Source organism: Helianthus annuus, chromosome 16 (genome assembly GCF_002127325.2).
Source record: "Helianthus annuus cultivar XRQ/B chromosome 16, HanXRQr2.0-SUNRISE, whole genome shotgun sequence".
NCBI lineage: Eukaryota > Viridiplantae > Streptophyta > Magnoliopsida > Asterales > Asteraceae > Helianthus > Helianthus annuus.
Window position 1 is genome coordinate 181391179 of NC_035448.2, and position 16990 is coordinate 181408168.

Consider the following 16990-nt stretch of genomic DNA (forward strand, 5'->3'; position numbering starts at 1 on the left):
AAAATGCAATGAACTCACCTGTGATTGCTCGGTATGTAAAGTTACTTGTTCCACATTAATCAACCCAATCCTAATGTGATTACCAAAGACATTCAGTTTTGTATATACATGTATTACGTATTCCACATTCACAAGTAGTGTGCACATATCATCATTTGAATCATAACAGTCGTTCATGACATCCAGCAGTAACATATGCTATACTATCACATAATTATCGCATTGTACTCCATGTAACTCATCCACTAACACATATCAGGTGTTTCGCATGTTCACAGATTCATATTACAAGCTTCACATTTCAAGACATATGAACTAAGATGCAAGTCTATATACACGTATCACATAACAGTCCAACCATAATAAACATTGAGTGGTGCGGCCCAGGCGTCCAGGCCCACATGTCTTGTGCGACCCGAATACCCTTGTGCGATCCAATAGTGTCTAAGGCCCAGTTAACTACCAGCCCAAGACTTGTGCGACTAGCCTTTATGTTGTGCGATCCACTAGCCCAGCCCAAATATGCACCCGGCCCAACAGTTAACAAACAGCTCAACTTGTGCGATCCAACAGTTCATGTGCGACTGAGGATCTCTTGTGCGGCTGAACTTATTGTGCGATCAGATCAGATATTGTACGATCTGATCTTATGCGACTAAGAGTCTTGTGCGATTGGATTCGTGTGTTCATTCTTGTGCGATCGACCAACTTGTGTGATTGGTTTTAATTTCCGAATTCTATGCAATCGGTTACAATAATTGAATGATTTCCAAATTTACCATAAACAATCAATCACAATTAACAGTTTCCATCTAGACCCTAAATCGATCAAACAAGTATATTTCAATCAACTCCTCATGAACTCTAATCAAACCATCCGTGAACAACTTAAACATTCAAACTATCCGATTTATATGAACCTGTAGCCGATCAACGTAACTCACTTTACTAGCACATCATCAAGCTAACAATCCGAATCTGATCATAGTATGAATCCCGATTAACACAAACATATAATCGGTTAACAAGCATACGGTTTACAATTACCTTAACACCATTCAAACAACTTATATCTAATCGATTACTTGCAAGACATCCCATTACATATATATAAAACATCATGTAGGCCGATTACATTACCATTAATAGTTATATTGACATTCATCCGATATCATTCCAAGATTATCATAAACATAACCGGTTACTACCCTATTCTACTTCAAACGAAACAAGATCAATCACTTAGCCATATAATCATTCGATCAAGCTATAACAACAATCAAAGTCAAACAATAAAAACCGTATACTAACCGAATGCAAGGTAGGGGTCACAAGGACTTCGAGCGGATTCCGGATAGCCGTCGGCTTAGAGAGAGAGAGGAGAGAAATCGAACTAGGGTTTTTGTGTGTGTTGTGTTGTTGTAACAAATGAGAAAGCAAAGCTCTAAGGAGGATTGTTTGTATACGTATAATAATAAGAGAATGGGCCGAACCCACATATGGGCTGCCCTTATGGTCCGATTACAAGAGTGTGGCCCAAAAGACTTGTGCGATCGGGTGGGTGTTGTGCGTTTCATTCATGTTGTGCGGTTCGAGTTCATGTAACATATATTCATACACATAACATGTCATGTATACATTCATTAAAAACGCCTATCACATAATATTCAATAATCATTCGCTTAGTCAATCAAGTTCATGTAGTCGTGTCATGCTCATAAACGTTACACAACGATAGGTTCAGAATTACGAGTTGTCACAGTTTCGTTTGATCATCTTGAAGCGTTGATGTTGGTATATGGTTGGTGGCTGTAATGGTGAATGGATGGTGGTCATTGGTGACTGTGATGGTGGATGGATGATGGTGTTGAACGAGAGAGAGAAGATAAAGAGCTTAAAGAGAAAAGTGAGAGAGATAGAGTTTTTGCCAAATAACATGTCACATCATCAAAAAACCATTTGGGTTAGCATTAAGTTAGTTTAGGCTCGATATAGAAAAATACAATCAAAGTTGAGACTGTGTTTAAACATTTTATAAGTTAGGATTAATCCATACCATTACCAGCAAATAAAAGTTAAGATTATTAAAATTTAATAAACCTAAAAGATATATAAGTTGGGCTCCTTAAATTCAAAACAAACAATATCCACTACAGTTCTATGATTTAACGTTGGGCCGACTCAAAGGGAAGCTGCTTTGTGCGGTTGTGTTGTGCTTGTGCCCCACTTTCCAGGCCTCCAATTTTCACTTCATCTTTCTGCTAACAAAGAGGTTTTTCTGGTCTGGTCTTTGTTAAATCGCAATTGGTTTGTCTTCGTCTTCGTGGGTGTTTGGTTAAGCTTTTCAACACCTCCTTGTAACTTATTGATTTTGTCAAAAAGTTAATAAGGAGAAAAAGTGTTTGGCAAACTCATAACTAATTTTCAAAATAACTTTTTGTATAAGGAGAAAAAGTTAGTTTTAAAAAGTAAGTAATTAGTGACTTTTTGAATCTGTTATGCTTATGACTTTTACAAAAATGCTATGTGCCCTTACATATTGGGGTGCAAACGAGCCGAGCTACTCGTGATCTACTCGAGCTCGGCTCGAAAAAAAGCTCGAACAAGCCGAGCTTAAACGAGCTCGAGCCCGAGCCTAAAAACAAGCTCGTTTAGTAAATGAGCCCGAGCCCGAGCTTCGCTTATCGAGCTCGATCCGGCTCGCGAGCCTAAACGAGCTTTCTATTTATATATTTTTTATTAATATATTAAACATATATTTAAATAACAATATTTACCATTTATATAAATATAAAAAAAACTAAATTATATGTATAATAATAATTGTATACTATTGTATACTAATAAAAGATAAATTGAATGAACAGTACATTTGTTTTTAAGCTTTTTTTATATGTGTTATGGTTAAAAGATAAATTGAATGAACAGTACATTTGTTTTTAAGCTTTTTTTATATGTGTTATGGTTTTTTACATGTGTTATGTGGTTGTTTTATATATCTTAGACCGTGGCGTATGGTGGTGTCACGACCCCCGACCCCATCCTGGCCGGAATCGGTGCCGTGAGCAGTCTAGTGGTACCGGTGATTATTTTGAAAAACATTGTAGCGGAAATTTCATCAGGACCGTGAGTTAGGAAAAATATCAGAGTTTAGAAACACCGGATTTTATTTAAAAAGATGGAAATAAATTCCATGTTTTACAAAGGTAGCTTTTAATAAAAATAATATTTCTTAATTTGAAAATAAGCCACTTCTTGAAGTCCTTTCAGTGTCGGATCCAATCCTTACTCCAATCTATTGTAATTACCTGAAACGCGTTTTAAAAAGATTTTTTGTCAGCGGGAAATACTGAGTGAATTATTCATTTTACTGAAAACGACACATTTGTTATAATTCACAGTATTAAAAGTTTTTACATATGTTTATTATCAACCAACATTCAAGAATAGGTATTTGTCACAGACCAGCTCTGTGACTGTGGTCATATCACCATTGGCTGTCCCAATGAGTGACGTATGTCACAATTAGGCTCGCCCACCTAATGTGAAGGAAACAATAATAACAATACTGTGCACAATACCCCACATACCGGCTGTAATTTGGTGATTACATAAACTTAATCACTGTAATTATAACTCTGAAAAATGATTTGGAGTATTGTAAAACAGTTGATAAAAAGAGAATGACTCACAAACTGTGAGAAAAGAGTTTATAAAAGGGGAATGACTCACTAATCATCATGCAGGATTGAGTTAACAAACTTCTTGATTCTACTTTTCCCGATAATTAAGCATGTACTTTATTATTCTGGATCTTCTGATGATTTAATACTTTGTTTGACTGTAAGGGTGTAGTTGGGAGTGTTTTTGGGTGGTTTAATACATAGTTTAATAGAATGGAATACGTATTGGTGTAGAACCCAAATCAAACCTTAACGGTAGTCATGAGATTCGAACCTTAACGAATTTCACAAAAACCGGGTTAATGATCAATACAGCTTTTACGATAACTCACGAGATCAAATTCTCACAATGAACGACAAAGTGCAATACTTCAACTGATTTATCGAATTGACAAACGACAAAGTATAATACTTCAACTCATTTATCGAATTATCGACAAACGACAAAGTATAATACTTCAACTCATTTATCGAATTATCGACAAACGACAAAGTATAATACTTCAACTCATTTATCGAATTATCGACAAACGACAAAGTATAACCCAATGTGGGCGGCACTTAAACATCCATTGGATATATTGATCACTCGGAAAATGAATCGTAATAGCGATTGAGTTATTACCCTGATTGCGGCAGCGTTTCGATAATTGTGTGTGTGTGTTGGACTGTTTCTGTGATAACTTGATCTACGTAACTCGGATTTACGTCGTTCCAAAGACAGAATTCAAGTCCCAACCCCCTCTATTTATACCCGAAATTTGACACCGTCGCGTAGCGCGAGGGGTACCCCCTATAGGTGTCGCGCTACGCGAGTGGTAACCTATGTTCATAGGGTAGCTACGTGTGTAACTAGGCTTGCTGTGTCGACAGTTTTTCAATTTTCGAATTTGATAGAGAGTTATGAAGATAATTGTTGGCTAGGGTTTATCCCCCCCTGAGTTTTAGGGGCCCTGATCCTGATTCTGATTGTTCTGGAAATTTTAGGGTTAGTGCAGAATTACTTGGGTTTCTTAATTAGGGTTTCCTTAATAGCTAATTACCATCCTAATTATGGATTTTAGTGACAGTTGTTACAGGTGGGGCGTGGGTTGGGGGTATGGTGCGGCACGTGGAGTATGTGGCACCTAAGACCGAAAGCCAATTTCAAAGGGGTATGGTGTGGCGTGGAAAAAAAACCAATTTCAAAGGGCTAGTGCTCTTGGCCAATGAGGTTCCGCAATGTCATGTTCGTAGCCCCGCCCAACGCCCGGGCTGAAACCCCCGCCTAAGGGGTCACGCTGAAACCCAAGCTCACCTGGGGTGGTAACGTGGGCGTTTGTACCCAACCCCCGCCCCATACCCCATAGTCTTATGTAACTTGCTTTTGTTTTTTTATCGATGTAATTCACGTGTCAGTATTTTTTATCATATCAAGATTTTTTTTCTCTATGGGTTACTGTAATGAGTGTAGGTGACGTAACAAAATAAACCGATACCGATCAAATTCCCGCTGTGTTGGTATATTTTTAGTCATATCATGATTTTTTTTTCTCTATTGGTTGCTATAACGAGTGTGAGTACCGTAATTAAACGAACTGATACCCACCCACCGCGCAACGCGCGGATTTAATAACACTAGTTATTATAATTAATATAAATTAATTAATAAATACTAAACGAGTCGAGTCCGAGCCGAGCTCGAGTTTGAAAAATTACCTTCGAGCCGAGCTCGAGCTTTCATATAGGGCATGTTTGGTTAAGCTTATTATAGTTAAAAAAGACGGGAAAATGACTTTTTAAAAATGAGTTTAAAAAAAAAAAAAAAGTGTTTGGATTAGCTTATTGATGTAAAATGACTAAAATGAGCATTCTTTTAGATATAATGGGGTAAAGAATGGGTATATTGGTAATTTGTAGTTTGAAAAGTTAAAAGCTGGCCAAAAAGTCACAATATTATGACTTCTTGAAACCTATTTTTTCATTCTTTGCAAAAAGTCATTTCTAAAAGGACTTTTGACTTAGTCAAACACAAAAACAACTTATTGGCTTTTTGATAAGTCAATAAGCCAATAAATTGTTTTGAAAAGCTTAGCCAAATATGCCCATATTAAACGAACTCGAGCTCGAGCCTGGTCGAGCCTGGTCGAGCTCAGGCTCGGCTCGGCTGGTTTGCACGTACATATACGGCGCACTCTGTTCTTTCTTCTCCACAGCCTCCAGACGTGACCACAGCCCCCAGACGCCAGTTCCGCCTTCCCCACCCGCCGTCGTCCGTCACCGCCAGTTCCGGCTCCCTCACCCCTTCCGGCTTCAAGTTGAGGCAGCTGCTGTTCGTTCATTACAACATCGCACCCCAGTTCCGGCTGCTGCTGCTCCCTCATCCCCTGCTCGACCACTACCACACTTGGTCAGAATTTTATGCGATTTGTTCAATTTCTGCGATTGTTAGATTTGTTCAATTTATGAATTGTTTGATTTCTGTGATTATGGCATTTAACAAATTGTTGGTTTCTGTCTTCGTCTTCTTCTTCTTCTTCTTCTTCAAATCGCAGGTTTAAAATAACTATTTTGTGAACTTTATACACAGTCACAAACCCTTATGAACTTAGTTACTATCTGCTGTTAAAAATAGGAACCGGAAACAGGGTGATATCGAGCAATGGGTGAACCCGTGAAGGGAACGGTGACGTCTTTATCTTCAATTTTCGCACCGGAGGACGCCCAAAAGGCCTCCGTACATGTTCAAGAAGTTATATCCGAACGCCAGAAAGAGGTTCAACAGTTGCAAGCCTTCCTTAATGATAACACCAGTCTTGTTAATCTTGTCAAGAAGCTTCCAGATCAACTCCACCACGATATAATGGCAAGTCACTCTTCATCAAATTGCAACAATTGTTGTTCTATGAGAATGTTAATAATTTTCGGTTGTGATTTTGTTACTTATTGAGTTTTGTTTTACATTTTGCCCTAGTTTTGTGATCTTTTTAGCTTATTTTTAGGGATGTTTTGTAGTTAGTTATCAAAGTTGTTATTCCAACATGAAGAATCAGTATTTATAGGCTGGCAATTTCAGACATGGAACTGTTAACACGACACAAAACAACAGGTTCTTAATAGGTTTTGTGTTTGGGCGTAACAGGTTTCGTGTCTTAAATAGGTTGACACGTTTAATAGGACACGATAAAATTCTTGTCTAAACAGGTTAAAGACATGTTAACAGTTAACCTGTTAGCGATCTTGTTTATATTTGTAATGGATGTTATGATTTGAATTTTATGTATTTTTTGTTTTAAATATGCTAAGAATCAATATGTTAAGGATTATGTTTTAGTTAAGCCTTTTTTGAACTTTTGGTAATTTTTGGCTCACTAAATAGGTTTCTAAATATGTGTTATTTATTGTGTCCCTAAACAGGTTTGTCAACAGGTCGTCTCGCGTTGACATGTTTCTAAACAAGTCGTGTCTAGCATCTTAGGTCATCGTGTCTTATCGTGTCTGACCTGTTATGCCAGCCCTATAGTATAAACTCTATGACAGTTAAGTAGACAATGTTAGTCTTCATCTGAAAGTTTTATGTTTTGTTTGAGAGTTCGAGTTTATGTTTCAGTTTTGTTAGCATATCTTTGTTTCGTGTATATCATAGTTATTAAAGGCGCGGCGCACTCAGGGCGAATTGTTGGGCCCGGGGCCTTATTTGCGCCTAGGCACGCCTGGGCGCTCGATTTAATAACTATGGTAAGTTGTAAGTAACATAGTTATTAAAGGTGCACTCAGCGCGATTTGTTGGGCCCGGGGCCTTATTTGCGCCTAGGCGCGCCTGGGCTCTCGCTTTAATAACTATGGTGTATATATAGTACACTTGTAATCTTATATCAATTTGGATGAGATTTTCAGATATTTCTACAGACAAGTAGTTTCGCGTTTATCTTGATAGCTTTTGTTATGGTAGTTCTATGCTGCATTTAAAAGTTTGATTATTCATTTATTCTACTAACAATAATAGGATCATCATCATTTAGAAAGCATGTTTAAACATCTTCATAGACGTTTGATTGATAACTCTTAACGCAAATGTTTAGTCGATAATCATGTTTTTTTTTTTTTATAACAAGAGTTTCTTTGCGGTATATTTTGTAGGTTCCTTTTGGGAAGGCAGCCTTCTTTCCTGGCAAATTGATACATACCAATGAATTCATGGTACGTTTGTACTTTGGGTACTCATCAATTCTGTTTTAAAGCTCACACTTTCTTTTTTACTTTCTTATATGTTTGTTGCTGTTATTTCAATTTTCAACCTTTTGTATTGCCATGTTTGGGTGGATATGACTCTTATGCCACATTTCAAAAGGTTAACATGTTGCGAGATATTCCGACTGTTTGTCAGATGCGTTTAAGACGTCTGCTGGGGTGTGGCATGAAATTAAACTGTTCTAATGTTTTAGACCGTATGAGTTGTATCCAATTTCATTGCAGGTTCTATTGGGAGAAGGCTACTACGCTGAAAGAACGTCCAAACAAACAGTTGAGATTCTGAAAAGAAGAGGACAGGGTTTAGAGTCACAGATTGAATCGCTTAATGCTGTAATAAAGGATCTCAAGTTTGAGGCCTCGTTCTTTGATGAGACAGCTACTGAGGCTGCTGTAAGTTCTCATCTCTCTGCAGAAATGGCAACTTATGTAGAATATCATATATCTCTACATGGGTTATTGTATCTTTATATTTTGTTTTAAAAAAGATGACACAGAGTCTTAACTTCAAACGATGATTGAAACAGGAGGGTATTGTAGAAATCAGAGAAGACTTTGTCGAGGAAGCTTTTGATGAAGATAAGGCCACAACATCAGGTTCATAAATCATATCTCGTATTATCGTATATGTCAGTAAATTGTCATTTCTTTTTGCATTTTGAAATTTTAATACGAATTTCAGGTGACGATGATTTTGCACGTATTTTATCCCGGATTGATGAACTTGAAAAGGAAGAACTTGAATCTGAACTTGCTGAAGAAGGTGAAGAGAAAGAAGAGGCTGATGAGGCTGATATTGAACCTGAGTTTAGAAATTTAGAGGTAAGGTTTCGACTTGTTAAATTTATACTATATCCGTTTACATAATTGCTATTTAATTTCTTTATTATTGATGTTTTTAAGTGATTGAGAATAATTAACACTCATTAAACAAAAGATCTCTGCAAAATTATACTGCACAAGATGTTTCTAAGCCATTTAAGTTAAGCAGCTAATTTTTCTTTTTCTCTTTGTTGACCTTGAATAATTTTATTTACCTTTTTATCAGCTACTGAAAATCTCACAAAAAGATGTCTTTTATTATTTCACAAATTATTAAAGTTGTTTAATATCATGTTTACTTGAAACTTGCAGATCAAAGAGTTGCTAGATATTCCTGTATCCAAAGGTCAGTCTGCTGTTAACATATCCTTTAATTACATTCTATGCATTAGAGATACGTTGCAAATGTTCGGAAATCTAATTATGCCAGACTCGTTTTGAGCTTGTTATATGCATATCCATTCTCAAATATAAACTACTAATAGTTATTTGTTGTTTATCATGGCCCAGATTCACATATAAAAGTCCCAACACCCAGTGGATCAAACACTCCGGTGATGCCTGTAGACCATAACATATTGAAGGAGGGTTTGTCCCATGCACCTATGTCAAGGGATGAAGTAGAGGTAAAAGTTTTGATCTGTTTATATCTACAACGGGTCGAACCGGTTGAAATTAGCCCGAAGTGCATTAAAATTTTTTGTACTAAATTTTTATAAGTGTTTTAGAAAAGTGGACAGAAGGATAGGCAGATTAATCTGATTTGACCCGCAATGATATGTAGAAATATAACACATCTCATGGCTTTTTTTAAATATAGAGTATGGTTCCCGTACAAATGGGTCTTAACGTAAGAAGTGAAGGAGGGATTTTTTTTTTTTTTTTGAATTTTTCCCCATCTTTTCAAGCACGTATTTTAGTCCCAGAATCTAAAAAAGTCGTGTATTTACTCTACTAGAGTAAATACACATTTTTTTTTTAAAACATGTTGCAACTAAACATCATGCCTAAGTAGATGGAAAAAAAGACCCATTTGTATTTTATCTTTACACTTTAAATATATATGGCCCATTTAAGACCAAATCTGTTCTGACCCATTACCCAACCTACCCATGTTGTCATAAATCGAATGAAAATGCTAATGGCTGTGGGCATTACATCTTTTGAAGGTTTCTACCTTAGTATCAAGCTCGAGCAATGTCAGTAGCAAAACAAGGGTTGCTGCATCAAGCTCGAGCAATGCCAGTAGCAAAACAAGTGTTCCTGCATCAGGCCCGAGCAATGCCAGTAGCAAAACAAGTGTCGCTGCATCGATGTCAAAGGAGGTAAAAGAAGTTGTATTGGCATGCGCCTTCGTGTAACTTACAAGGGGTATTTTGCTTGAGGGTTTGATAAGTATGTTTGGTTTGAAGGAATAGGGTTGGTGCCTATAATATGGATATATCCCAAACCGCATAAACAGTTGGTTTTGAAATTCATACCCATTCCCATTCATCATGCTATCAAACCCATACCAAACCCTACTTTTGTTGTGTGATGGTAACGACAACTGTCGTCAATTTTTTTGCAGGTATCCAATTTTGGTTCGCGCTCAAGCAATGATAAGGCAAGTTTTGTTACATTGCAAACATATTTACGCTCAAGAAATATAATAACACCTTAGCTATGATTTTTTTTTTTTTTTTTGCAGGCCTTTACGGGTTCTATAGTGGAACACACCCATAACATCGAGAACAGTCAAAAGGGTCAAACATCTGCACCTGCACCTACACCTGCATCTAAACCCGTGTCTAGATTCAAGCTACAAAGAAAATAGCTACACAATGGTTTTACAGAACTAGATGCACTCACTTTTTGATAGCATTCGGCTCACTTGATCTATTAGACCTTTGTGGTTAAATATTTTTATCTTCGCTTGTTTTACCTGCTATAAAGTCAACTCAAATTGACCCATTTGGGTCAAAATGCCACCCAATTTAAGAATATGGAGAATGTTTAAAAAATCTATTTTTCACCTGTCTATTATATATGAAAAACCTAGGGACTATGCCACAACTTTTAAGGTTTTCTTTTCTTTTAGAACAGCAGGTAAATATTATATATATGAAACACCAGCCCATACTCTTTTAGCAAAGGGATATTTTAACAGAAGACGATCCGTGGACAATGCCACACAATCCACAAACCGGTGATTTGATTTTGACTCGTCTTCTGCATCAACTCCTCTTTAGATGGGATTCTATACAGTGCCGATCGCTACCTGAAACAGGTCACTTTAATAGGTACCCAATAAATCCATTAAAAAACATCACTCATTCGGGATGCATTTCATTCATGTGATCGACGACTGACCTACTACTGTAAATTCTCCATTTTCTTCCCCAGCCATTGCCATCTGATTCCTTTTCAAGTTCTGGAAAATATCTAAAGTTTTATGAAATTACTACAATGGATTGAAGCTATTAACTCCGCCCATAGATTTGTTTTATCCTTCTTGAATAGACTTCCCACTCCGAGACCTATACGCTCTATCTAGTTCATCAATAATGTGAACCGGGGCCTTGAACATTCGAGAGATGGATACTATGTTCGAATACTTCCTAACACATTGATTAATGTGAGTTCCCCCCATTTTGATATTAAAGATAAAGTTAAATGGTTACGCTATTTACAAAATTACTACCCTTTTTATAACCCTTGATCTTATTGATGTAGGGTGAATATTACTCATTTCTGTTCTAATATTAAAAAGTGTTCTTAAAAGATTAATTTTAAAACACTAACCATTTAATTAAAAAAAATCAATTGGTTGATAGTTGTTCTCTCGTAACTTTGTGTTTCTCTTTTGAACCGCACCCTGTGTCTTATATATAAAGTATAAAATGAAAAGTTACTTGATATAAGAAAACTCTGTGAAAACCAAGAAAAAACTTTTTTTTGGGTAAGCTAATCATACTCCCTATAAAAAATTATCGTATTGCCCTCTGAAAAGTTCATTATTTTTAAAAATACCTCACCAGTGTTTGTTTTGCTTCTTTATCGTTCCATACGTTATGCACTTAGGTAGTGTTTGGTATGAAGGAATGAGAGGTAGAATGAAATGAATGATTACGAGGGAATGAAGAAAAGAGTGTTTGGTTGGTCAATGGAATGGAATCACCCATTCTAAAAGGCATTCTATTTCCTCAAAATCATTCATTCCACCCCAATGTTTTTTTTTCATTCCACCCCTCTTGCACCATTCATCAACACCACAACCCACGACTTTCGCCACAACCCACCACAGACGCCATCGCCGCCACCCGCCACCACCTCACCCCGACAACCACCGCCACCCACTTGCCACCGTTATCACCCACAGCTGCGACCAACCGCCAACGCCACTCGCCGCCACCACCAACCGTAGCCGCCGCCACCAACCGCCACCTTTGCTGCCACCCACCACCAATGGCCACCTTGTCGCCACCACCACTCATCATCACCGGCGCACCGCCACTCGCCGCCACCACCACCACCCATCGCCGCCACCGCTGACACCCACCACTGCCACCTATAACCACCCACAATCACTACCACCGACCACCACTCACCGCTAATTTTATTACTCCGTTTTTCTTGCCTACCAAACAATACACAATAATAATTCATTCCATTCACATGGTAACCAAACAAGATATGGAATGGTAATGGTTCATTGCATTCCCTCGTCCATTGCATTCCTTCGTCCATTCCATTACCTCATACCAAACAGACCCTTAGGTAGCGTTCGTTTCATGGAATGGAATGTAATGGAATTAGGAAGTTTTTCTTTGTAAAATTGATCTTGGTTGGGGGAGGGAGGAATTTGAAATCTTTCACTCTAATGAAATTTGTGACTATTTCAACATTCTTTAGAAATCCTTCACTCTAATGAAGGAATGGAATGGAATGTTGAAATAGTCACAAATTTCATTGATTAAAGAAATTCATTGGATTTCAAATTCCTCCCTCCCCAAACCAAGATCAATTTTACAAAGAAAAGCTTCCCAATTCCATTCCATTCCATTCCATGAAACGAACGCTACCTTAATGTTTTTTCCTTTATTCGCTCTTGAGAAAAAAAAAAATATAATATTTGTAGTTGCCCAGTTTACTCAATTTAATTATAAGAAGATTTCTATTATGAAAAATTATGAATTTACCTATTTACCTATATATTTACCTATATATTTAAAACAAGATTGAATGAACAGTACTATATATTAAAAACAAGATTGAATGAACAGTAAACAAAATTTAATGAATATATAGTAATAAAAATAGAATTAAATGAATAGTAATATCACTAAGGCATGAGCTGGTATCGGGTACCGGTATCAAATTCATCAAAGCGGATATATTTTCGGTACTGGTTCGGCACCAGTATTCATCGGTTTTTACCCTCAAATGTTGGTGTCGTACCGGTACCGAGCCATACCGTACCAGGTATATTCGGTACCGGTACCCACTTTTGGGGATTTGGGTAACGGTATTTTCCGTACCGGTTGGTACCGAGCTCATCAAATCATGTAGCAACGTAGCAATGCAAGTAATTGCACCGTTTAGATTACTTTTCATACACACAGTAAGTAAACTGTATTTCGTTTGAATGAGGTTTTATATACACAACTTATTTTGCTTTATTTTTTGTCTTTTTCTGTAATGAATGAATTGTAGCATGAAAAATTAACTTGGATATTTAGATTATTGATGAGTAAATCGTATCAAATCCTGTAATCAAACTGGTATCGTATCGGTACCAAATTTACTATACCAAATCATTTTCGGTACCAATTTGGTACCCACCTTTTGGCGTTTTCGGAATCGTTACTTTCGGTTCGACACCGGTCTAGCACCATACCTGTATTTATTGATTTTTACCTTCAAATACCATACCGTATTGTACCGAGCATTTTCGGTGCCGGTACCTAATTTGGATACATCCATATTTTAACGTGTTAGCACTGTAATAGCTGAACTGAAAACAACCGGATTTCCAACGTGTAGGACGTGTGGGTCCTATTATTATATATTAGGTTATTTAAAATCGCTTTTTTTAGGATGGAGTGACTATCCTTTTCACGACATTTTTATTCATGTTTTGATATTCGGTATCTGCTTGCCGTTACTGACACGCGTTTTGCAGTCATTGTGTCCCCGCCGCAATGTAGGACGTGTGGGGTCCTATTATTATATATTAGGTTATTTAAAATCGTTTTTTAGGACGGAGTGACTGTCATTTTCACGACATATTTATTTATGTTTTGATATTCGGTATCTGATTGTCGCTACTGACACGCGTTTTGCAGTCATTGGGTCCCCGCCGCAACGCACAGATGGAAAATCAACTAGTTATCTGAATAATAAGAAGATTTCTAACTTCACCATCAGAGTTTTTCACACATGCTTGCAGCACACAACAATCATTTATATTTGCTGCATAAGATTTTGAATAAAATATACATATTAATCCTTTCAGATAGAAAACTGGAACATATGTAAATAACATACTGGACTGTTTGTATATTTACTCAAAAAAAAAAATAGCTAGTTAAAACCATAGGTTTTTTTTTTTTGGTCTCTGTTCGAGAATATACTCAAAACTATAAGAAAAAAAATTGTCTTCTTAATAATAAAAAAGAATTTTGTAAACGTTTAAAAGAAAAAAAACTACTTAAAAAAACGTTTTTAAAAAATAATAAAAAAAACTTTTCTTAATAACAATAAAAGATAAAACATGACAAAAGAAAAAAAAAACAAAAAGGTTTTAATTGTATTAATTAATTAATGTGAAACTTGAAGGGAGTGGTACGTTCAGTAAAAATAAATAAAGAGAGGGTATGTTTAACATCCCTTTTTATTAATTTTTTTTCTAATATATCTTATACGGGTCACATATATGTTACAATGTTACATAACATATGTTACATAAATGATTACACATATGTTATGTTTTTCTACATATGTTTTTTTTTTATAAATTTTCGTATAGATTATTAACATATAAGATATATTAGAACAAAAAAAATTTGTTCTACATATATTAGAACAAAAAATCTGATTTTTTTTTCACAAAGTTTCTTAACTCAAGCATGTTTTCATTATATATCCTCTCTCTATATATAAAGAGAAACTATATGTGTTTGGGCATCATTTTGTGTATGTGTTATGGACATGAAATTCCTACTTTGTGGCACATGCGTAAAGTTCGTATGTATGATCTGCACCAATTATTTGCTTTTCTTTTTTGCTTCACGTGTTTTAGGGAATATACTATTTAGTTTTATATACTTGCTTTGTTTGTGAAGTAACATGCAAATGCGTATACAAAACATATAACTAATAACTTTTTTATGAAAGGCGAACTTCATAAAACACCAAAAACGACGGGAAATCTCCAAGACGGAGACACCCAAAACCAAAGTTACATTATATCAAAAGAGAAATTCTTCCAATCCATCCAACCCACCAATCCCTTTTTAAACCTACTAGAAAACCATAAGAAACCCAAAGCTTTAATGTCCGCCACAATATCAACAACGGTCCGCCTTTCGTTCTTGAATATCCTCTCATTCCTAGCCCTCCATATCCTCCAACAAGAGATCACCAGCACCAGTGGCGGACCCAGGAATTTTTCTATGGGGGTGCGGAACATTTTTAAAAGTTTTAGGCCCCTAGGTATATAAGTAAAAAAATCGGTTCGGATCGAGTCGGGTCGGGTCGGGTCGGGTCGGGTCATGTAAAACAAACGAACATCAAACTAAATTTATATAATAATAAAAAACGTCGACGCCCTGCGGGTTTTCATTTTTTGAAATCTATTCAAAACATCATCTAAAGCTAATTTCTTAAGCAATTCTTTCTTTATTTAATTTTCAACTATTGAAGCCCTAGAAATTATAACGTAAGTTGTAATCACCCTAAAAATATATAAGCAACATAATCACCCTAAAAATCATCTAAACAACCATAAACAATGTCAAAACACATAAAATTTCAAACCTATTTAACAACTTTATTACCCTTTTTTCTCCTATAATATCAACCAAAATCATTAAAATAACAAAGAAACTTACCCGTGTTCGGATTCCGGTTAGATTTGGTGTCGAACGACGGTGGTATGGTGACTGATTACGGTGGTCGCCGGCTGCTGGACTGTTGTCGTTGGGTGATGTTATTCATTGGCAGTGCAGGGACGAAAGAGAGAGAGAGAGAGAGCGGGAGAGAATTTCTAAAGCTTTTGGGCTTTAATTATTTTATTATAGTTTGAAATATTGTTAGGTTTGGTTAATGGGCTAAGACTTAGTGGGCTAGCTAGTTATGAATTATAAGTTGATAAAGGTATGAGTATTTGGGTTTAGTTAGTTAGGTATTAAAAGTTATATAATTTAGATAGTAATATTTTTTTAAATAAGAGTTTACCAAAAAATATTAAATATAAATTGATAACACTTTTTACCTAAGGGGTGCAGACGAAAATTTCATGGGGTGCGGTCGAAAAATTCCAAAGGGTGCGGTCGAAAAATTCAAGGGGTGCGGACGAAAAATTCCAAGGGGTGCGGACGGGATTTTCGATGGAACTTAGCACTAAATATTTTTTTCCCGGGGGTGCGCCCGCCCACCCTGGGCTGACTTTGGGTCCGCCCCTGACCAGCACCCCATGAAGCGCCATCTTCTTCTCCTTAGACCAAGAAGAAGTATACTCCATATGGAGGATATCCGCCACCGAAAAGAAGTAGAACTGAGGGAGACCAACCCATCTAGCTATCGCGTTCCATACTCCCGTAGCAACCAAACAGGCCGTAAAAATATGGTCAACGGTCTCCTCAAACTCCTCACAAAAACTGCATAAACCGTCTCCGCAGTTGACATTCCGCCTAGAAAGCGGAACTAATAACTAATATTAGTTAAACAAGTGAAAGTATGTCAATGGACGTATGAGCTTATACTATCCAATGTATATATAAAAGTGTCCTGTCAATCAAGTGATTATGTGTAAAGTGTAAGTTTTATCGTTAATATTAGTTAAATAAGTTTACGTTATCATGTAAACACATTGATAAAAAGTAAATGAAAGATGGCTATGAAGATCAAAAGAAAAGCTTGTGTGTATGCATAGAAGGAATTTAGGGTGTTCATTTTACCTTTTTCTTATTTTATCTTCTTGTTTTTAATTTTTTATACTTTCTTTTACTTTTGAGTTTGGAGAGAAGTTTCGATTTAAAAAAAGCTAACGG

At 36.4% G+C, this 16990-nt stretch overlaps 1 protein-coding gene across 2 annotated transcripts; it reads left to right on the forward strand.

Annotated features, from left to right (window-relative positions):
- The first annotated feature begins 5879 nt into the window (after positions 1 to 5879).
- On the forward strand, positions 5880 to 10751 carry LOC110918333 (unconventional prefoldin RPB5 interactor). 2 transcript variants are annotated; one of them, XM_022162666.2, is made up of 11 exons: positions 5880 to 6072; positions 6298 to 6528; positions 7803 to 7862; positions 8139 to 8306; positions 8441 to 8510; positions 8596 to 8735; positions 9048 to 9081; positions 9246 to 9361; positions 9905 to 10060; positions 10306 to 10341; positions 10426 to 10751. In XM_022162666.2, exons 2-11 carry the CDS (start codon positions 6325 to 6327, stop codon positions 10549 to 10551), a joined length of 1110 nt encoding a protein of 369 aa, XP_022018358.1. In that variant the 5' UTR covers positions 5880 to 6072; positions 6298 to 6324; the 3' UTR covers positions 10552 to 10751. The 2 variants fall into 2 exon arrangements, with proteins under 2 accessions (XP_022018358.1, XP_035840838.1); XM_035984945.1 differs by lacking the exon at positions 5880 to 6072 and having other exon boundaries at positions 6277 to 6528.
- Positions 10752 to 16990: the final 6239 nt, after the last annotated feature.

Bases quoted from the DNA above. Each gene is read 5' to 3' on its own strand.
- LOC110918333 (XM_022162666.2), top strand. From the start codon at position 6,325: ATGGGTGAACCCGTGAAGGGAACGGTGACGTCTTTATCTTCAATTTTC. The intron at 6,529-7,802 runs GCAAGTCACTCT...TATATTTTGTAG, and splicing joins AACTCCACCACGATATAATG to GTTCCTTTTGGGAAGGCAGC. The intron at 10,342-10,425 runs GCAAGTTTTGTT...TTTTTTTTGCAG, and splicing joins CGCGCTCAAGCAATGATAAG to GCCTTTACGGGTTCTATAGT.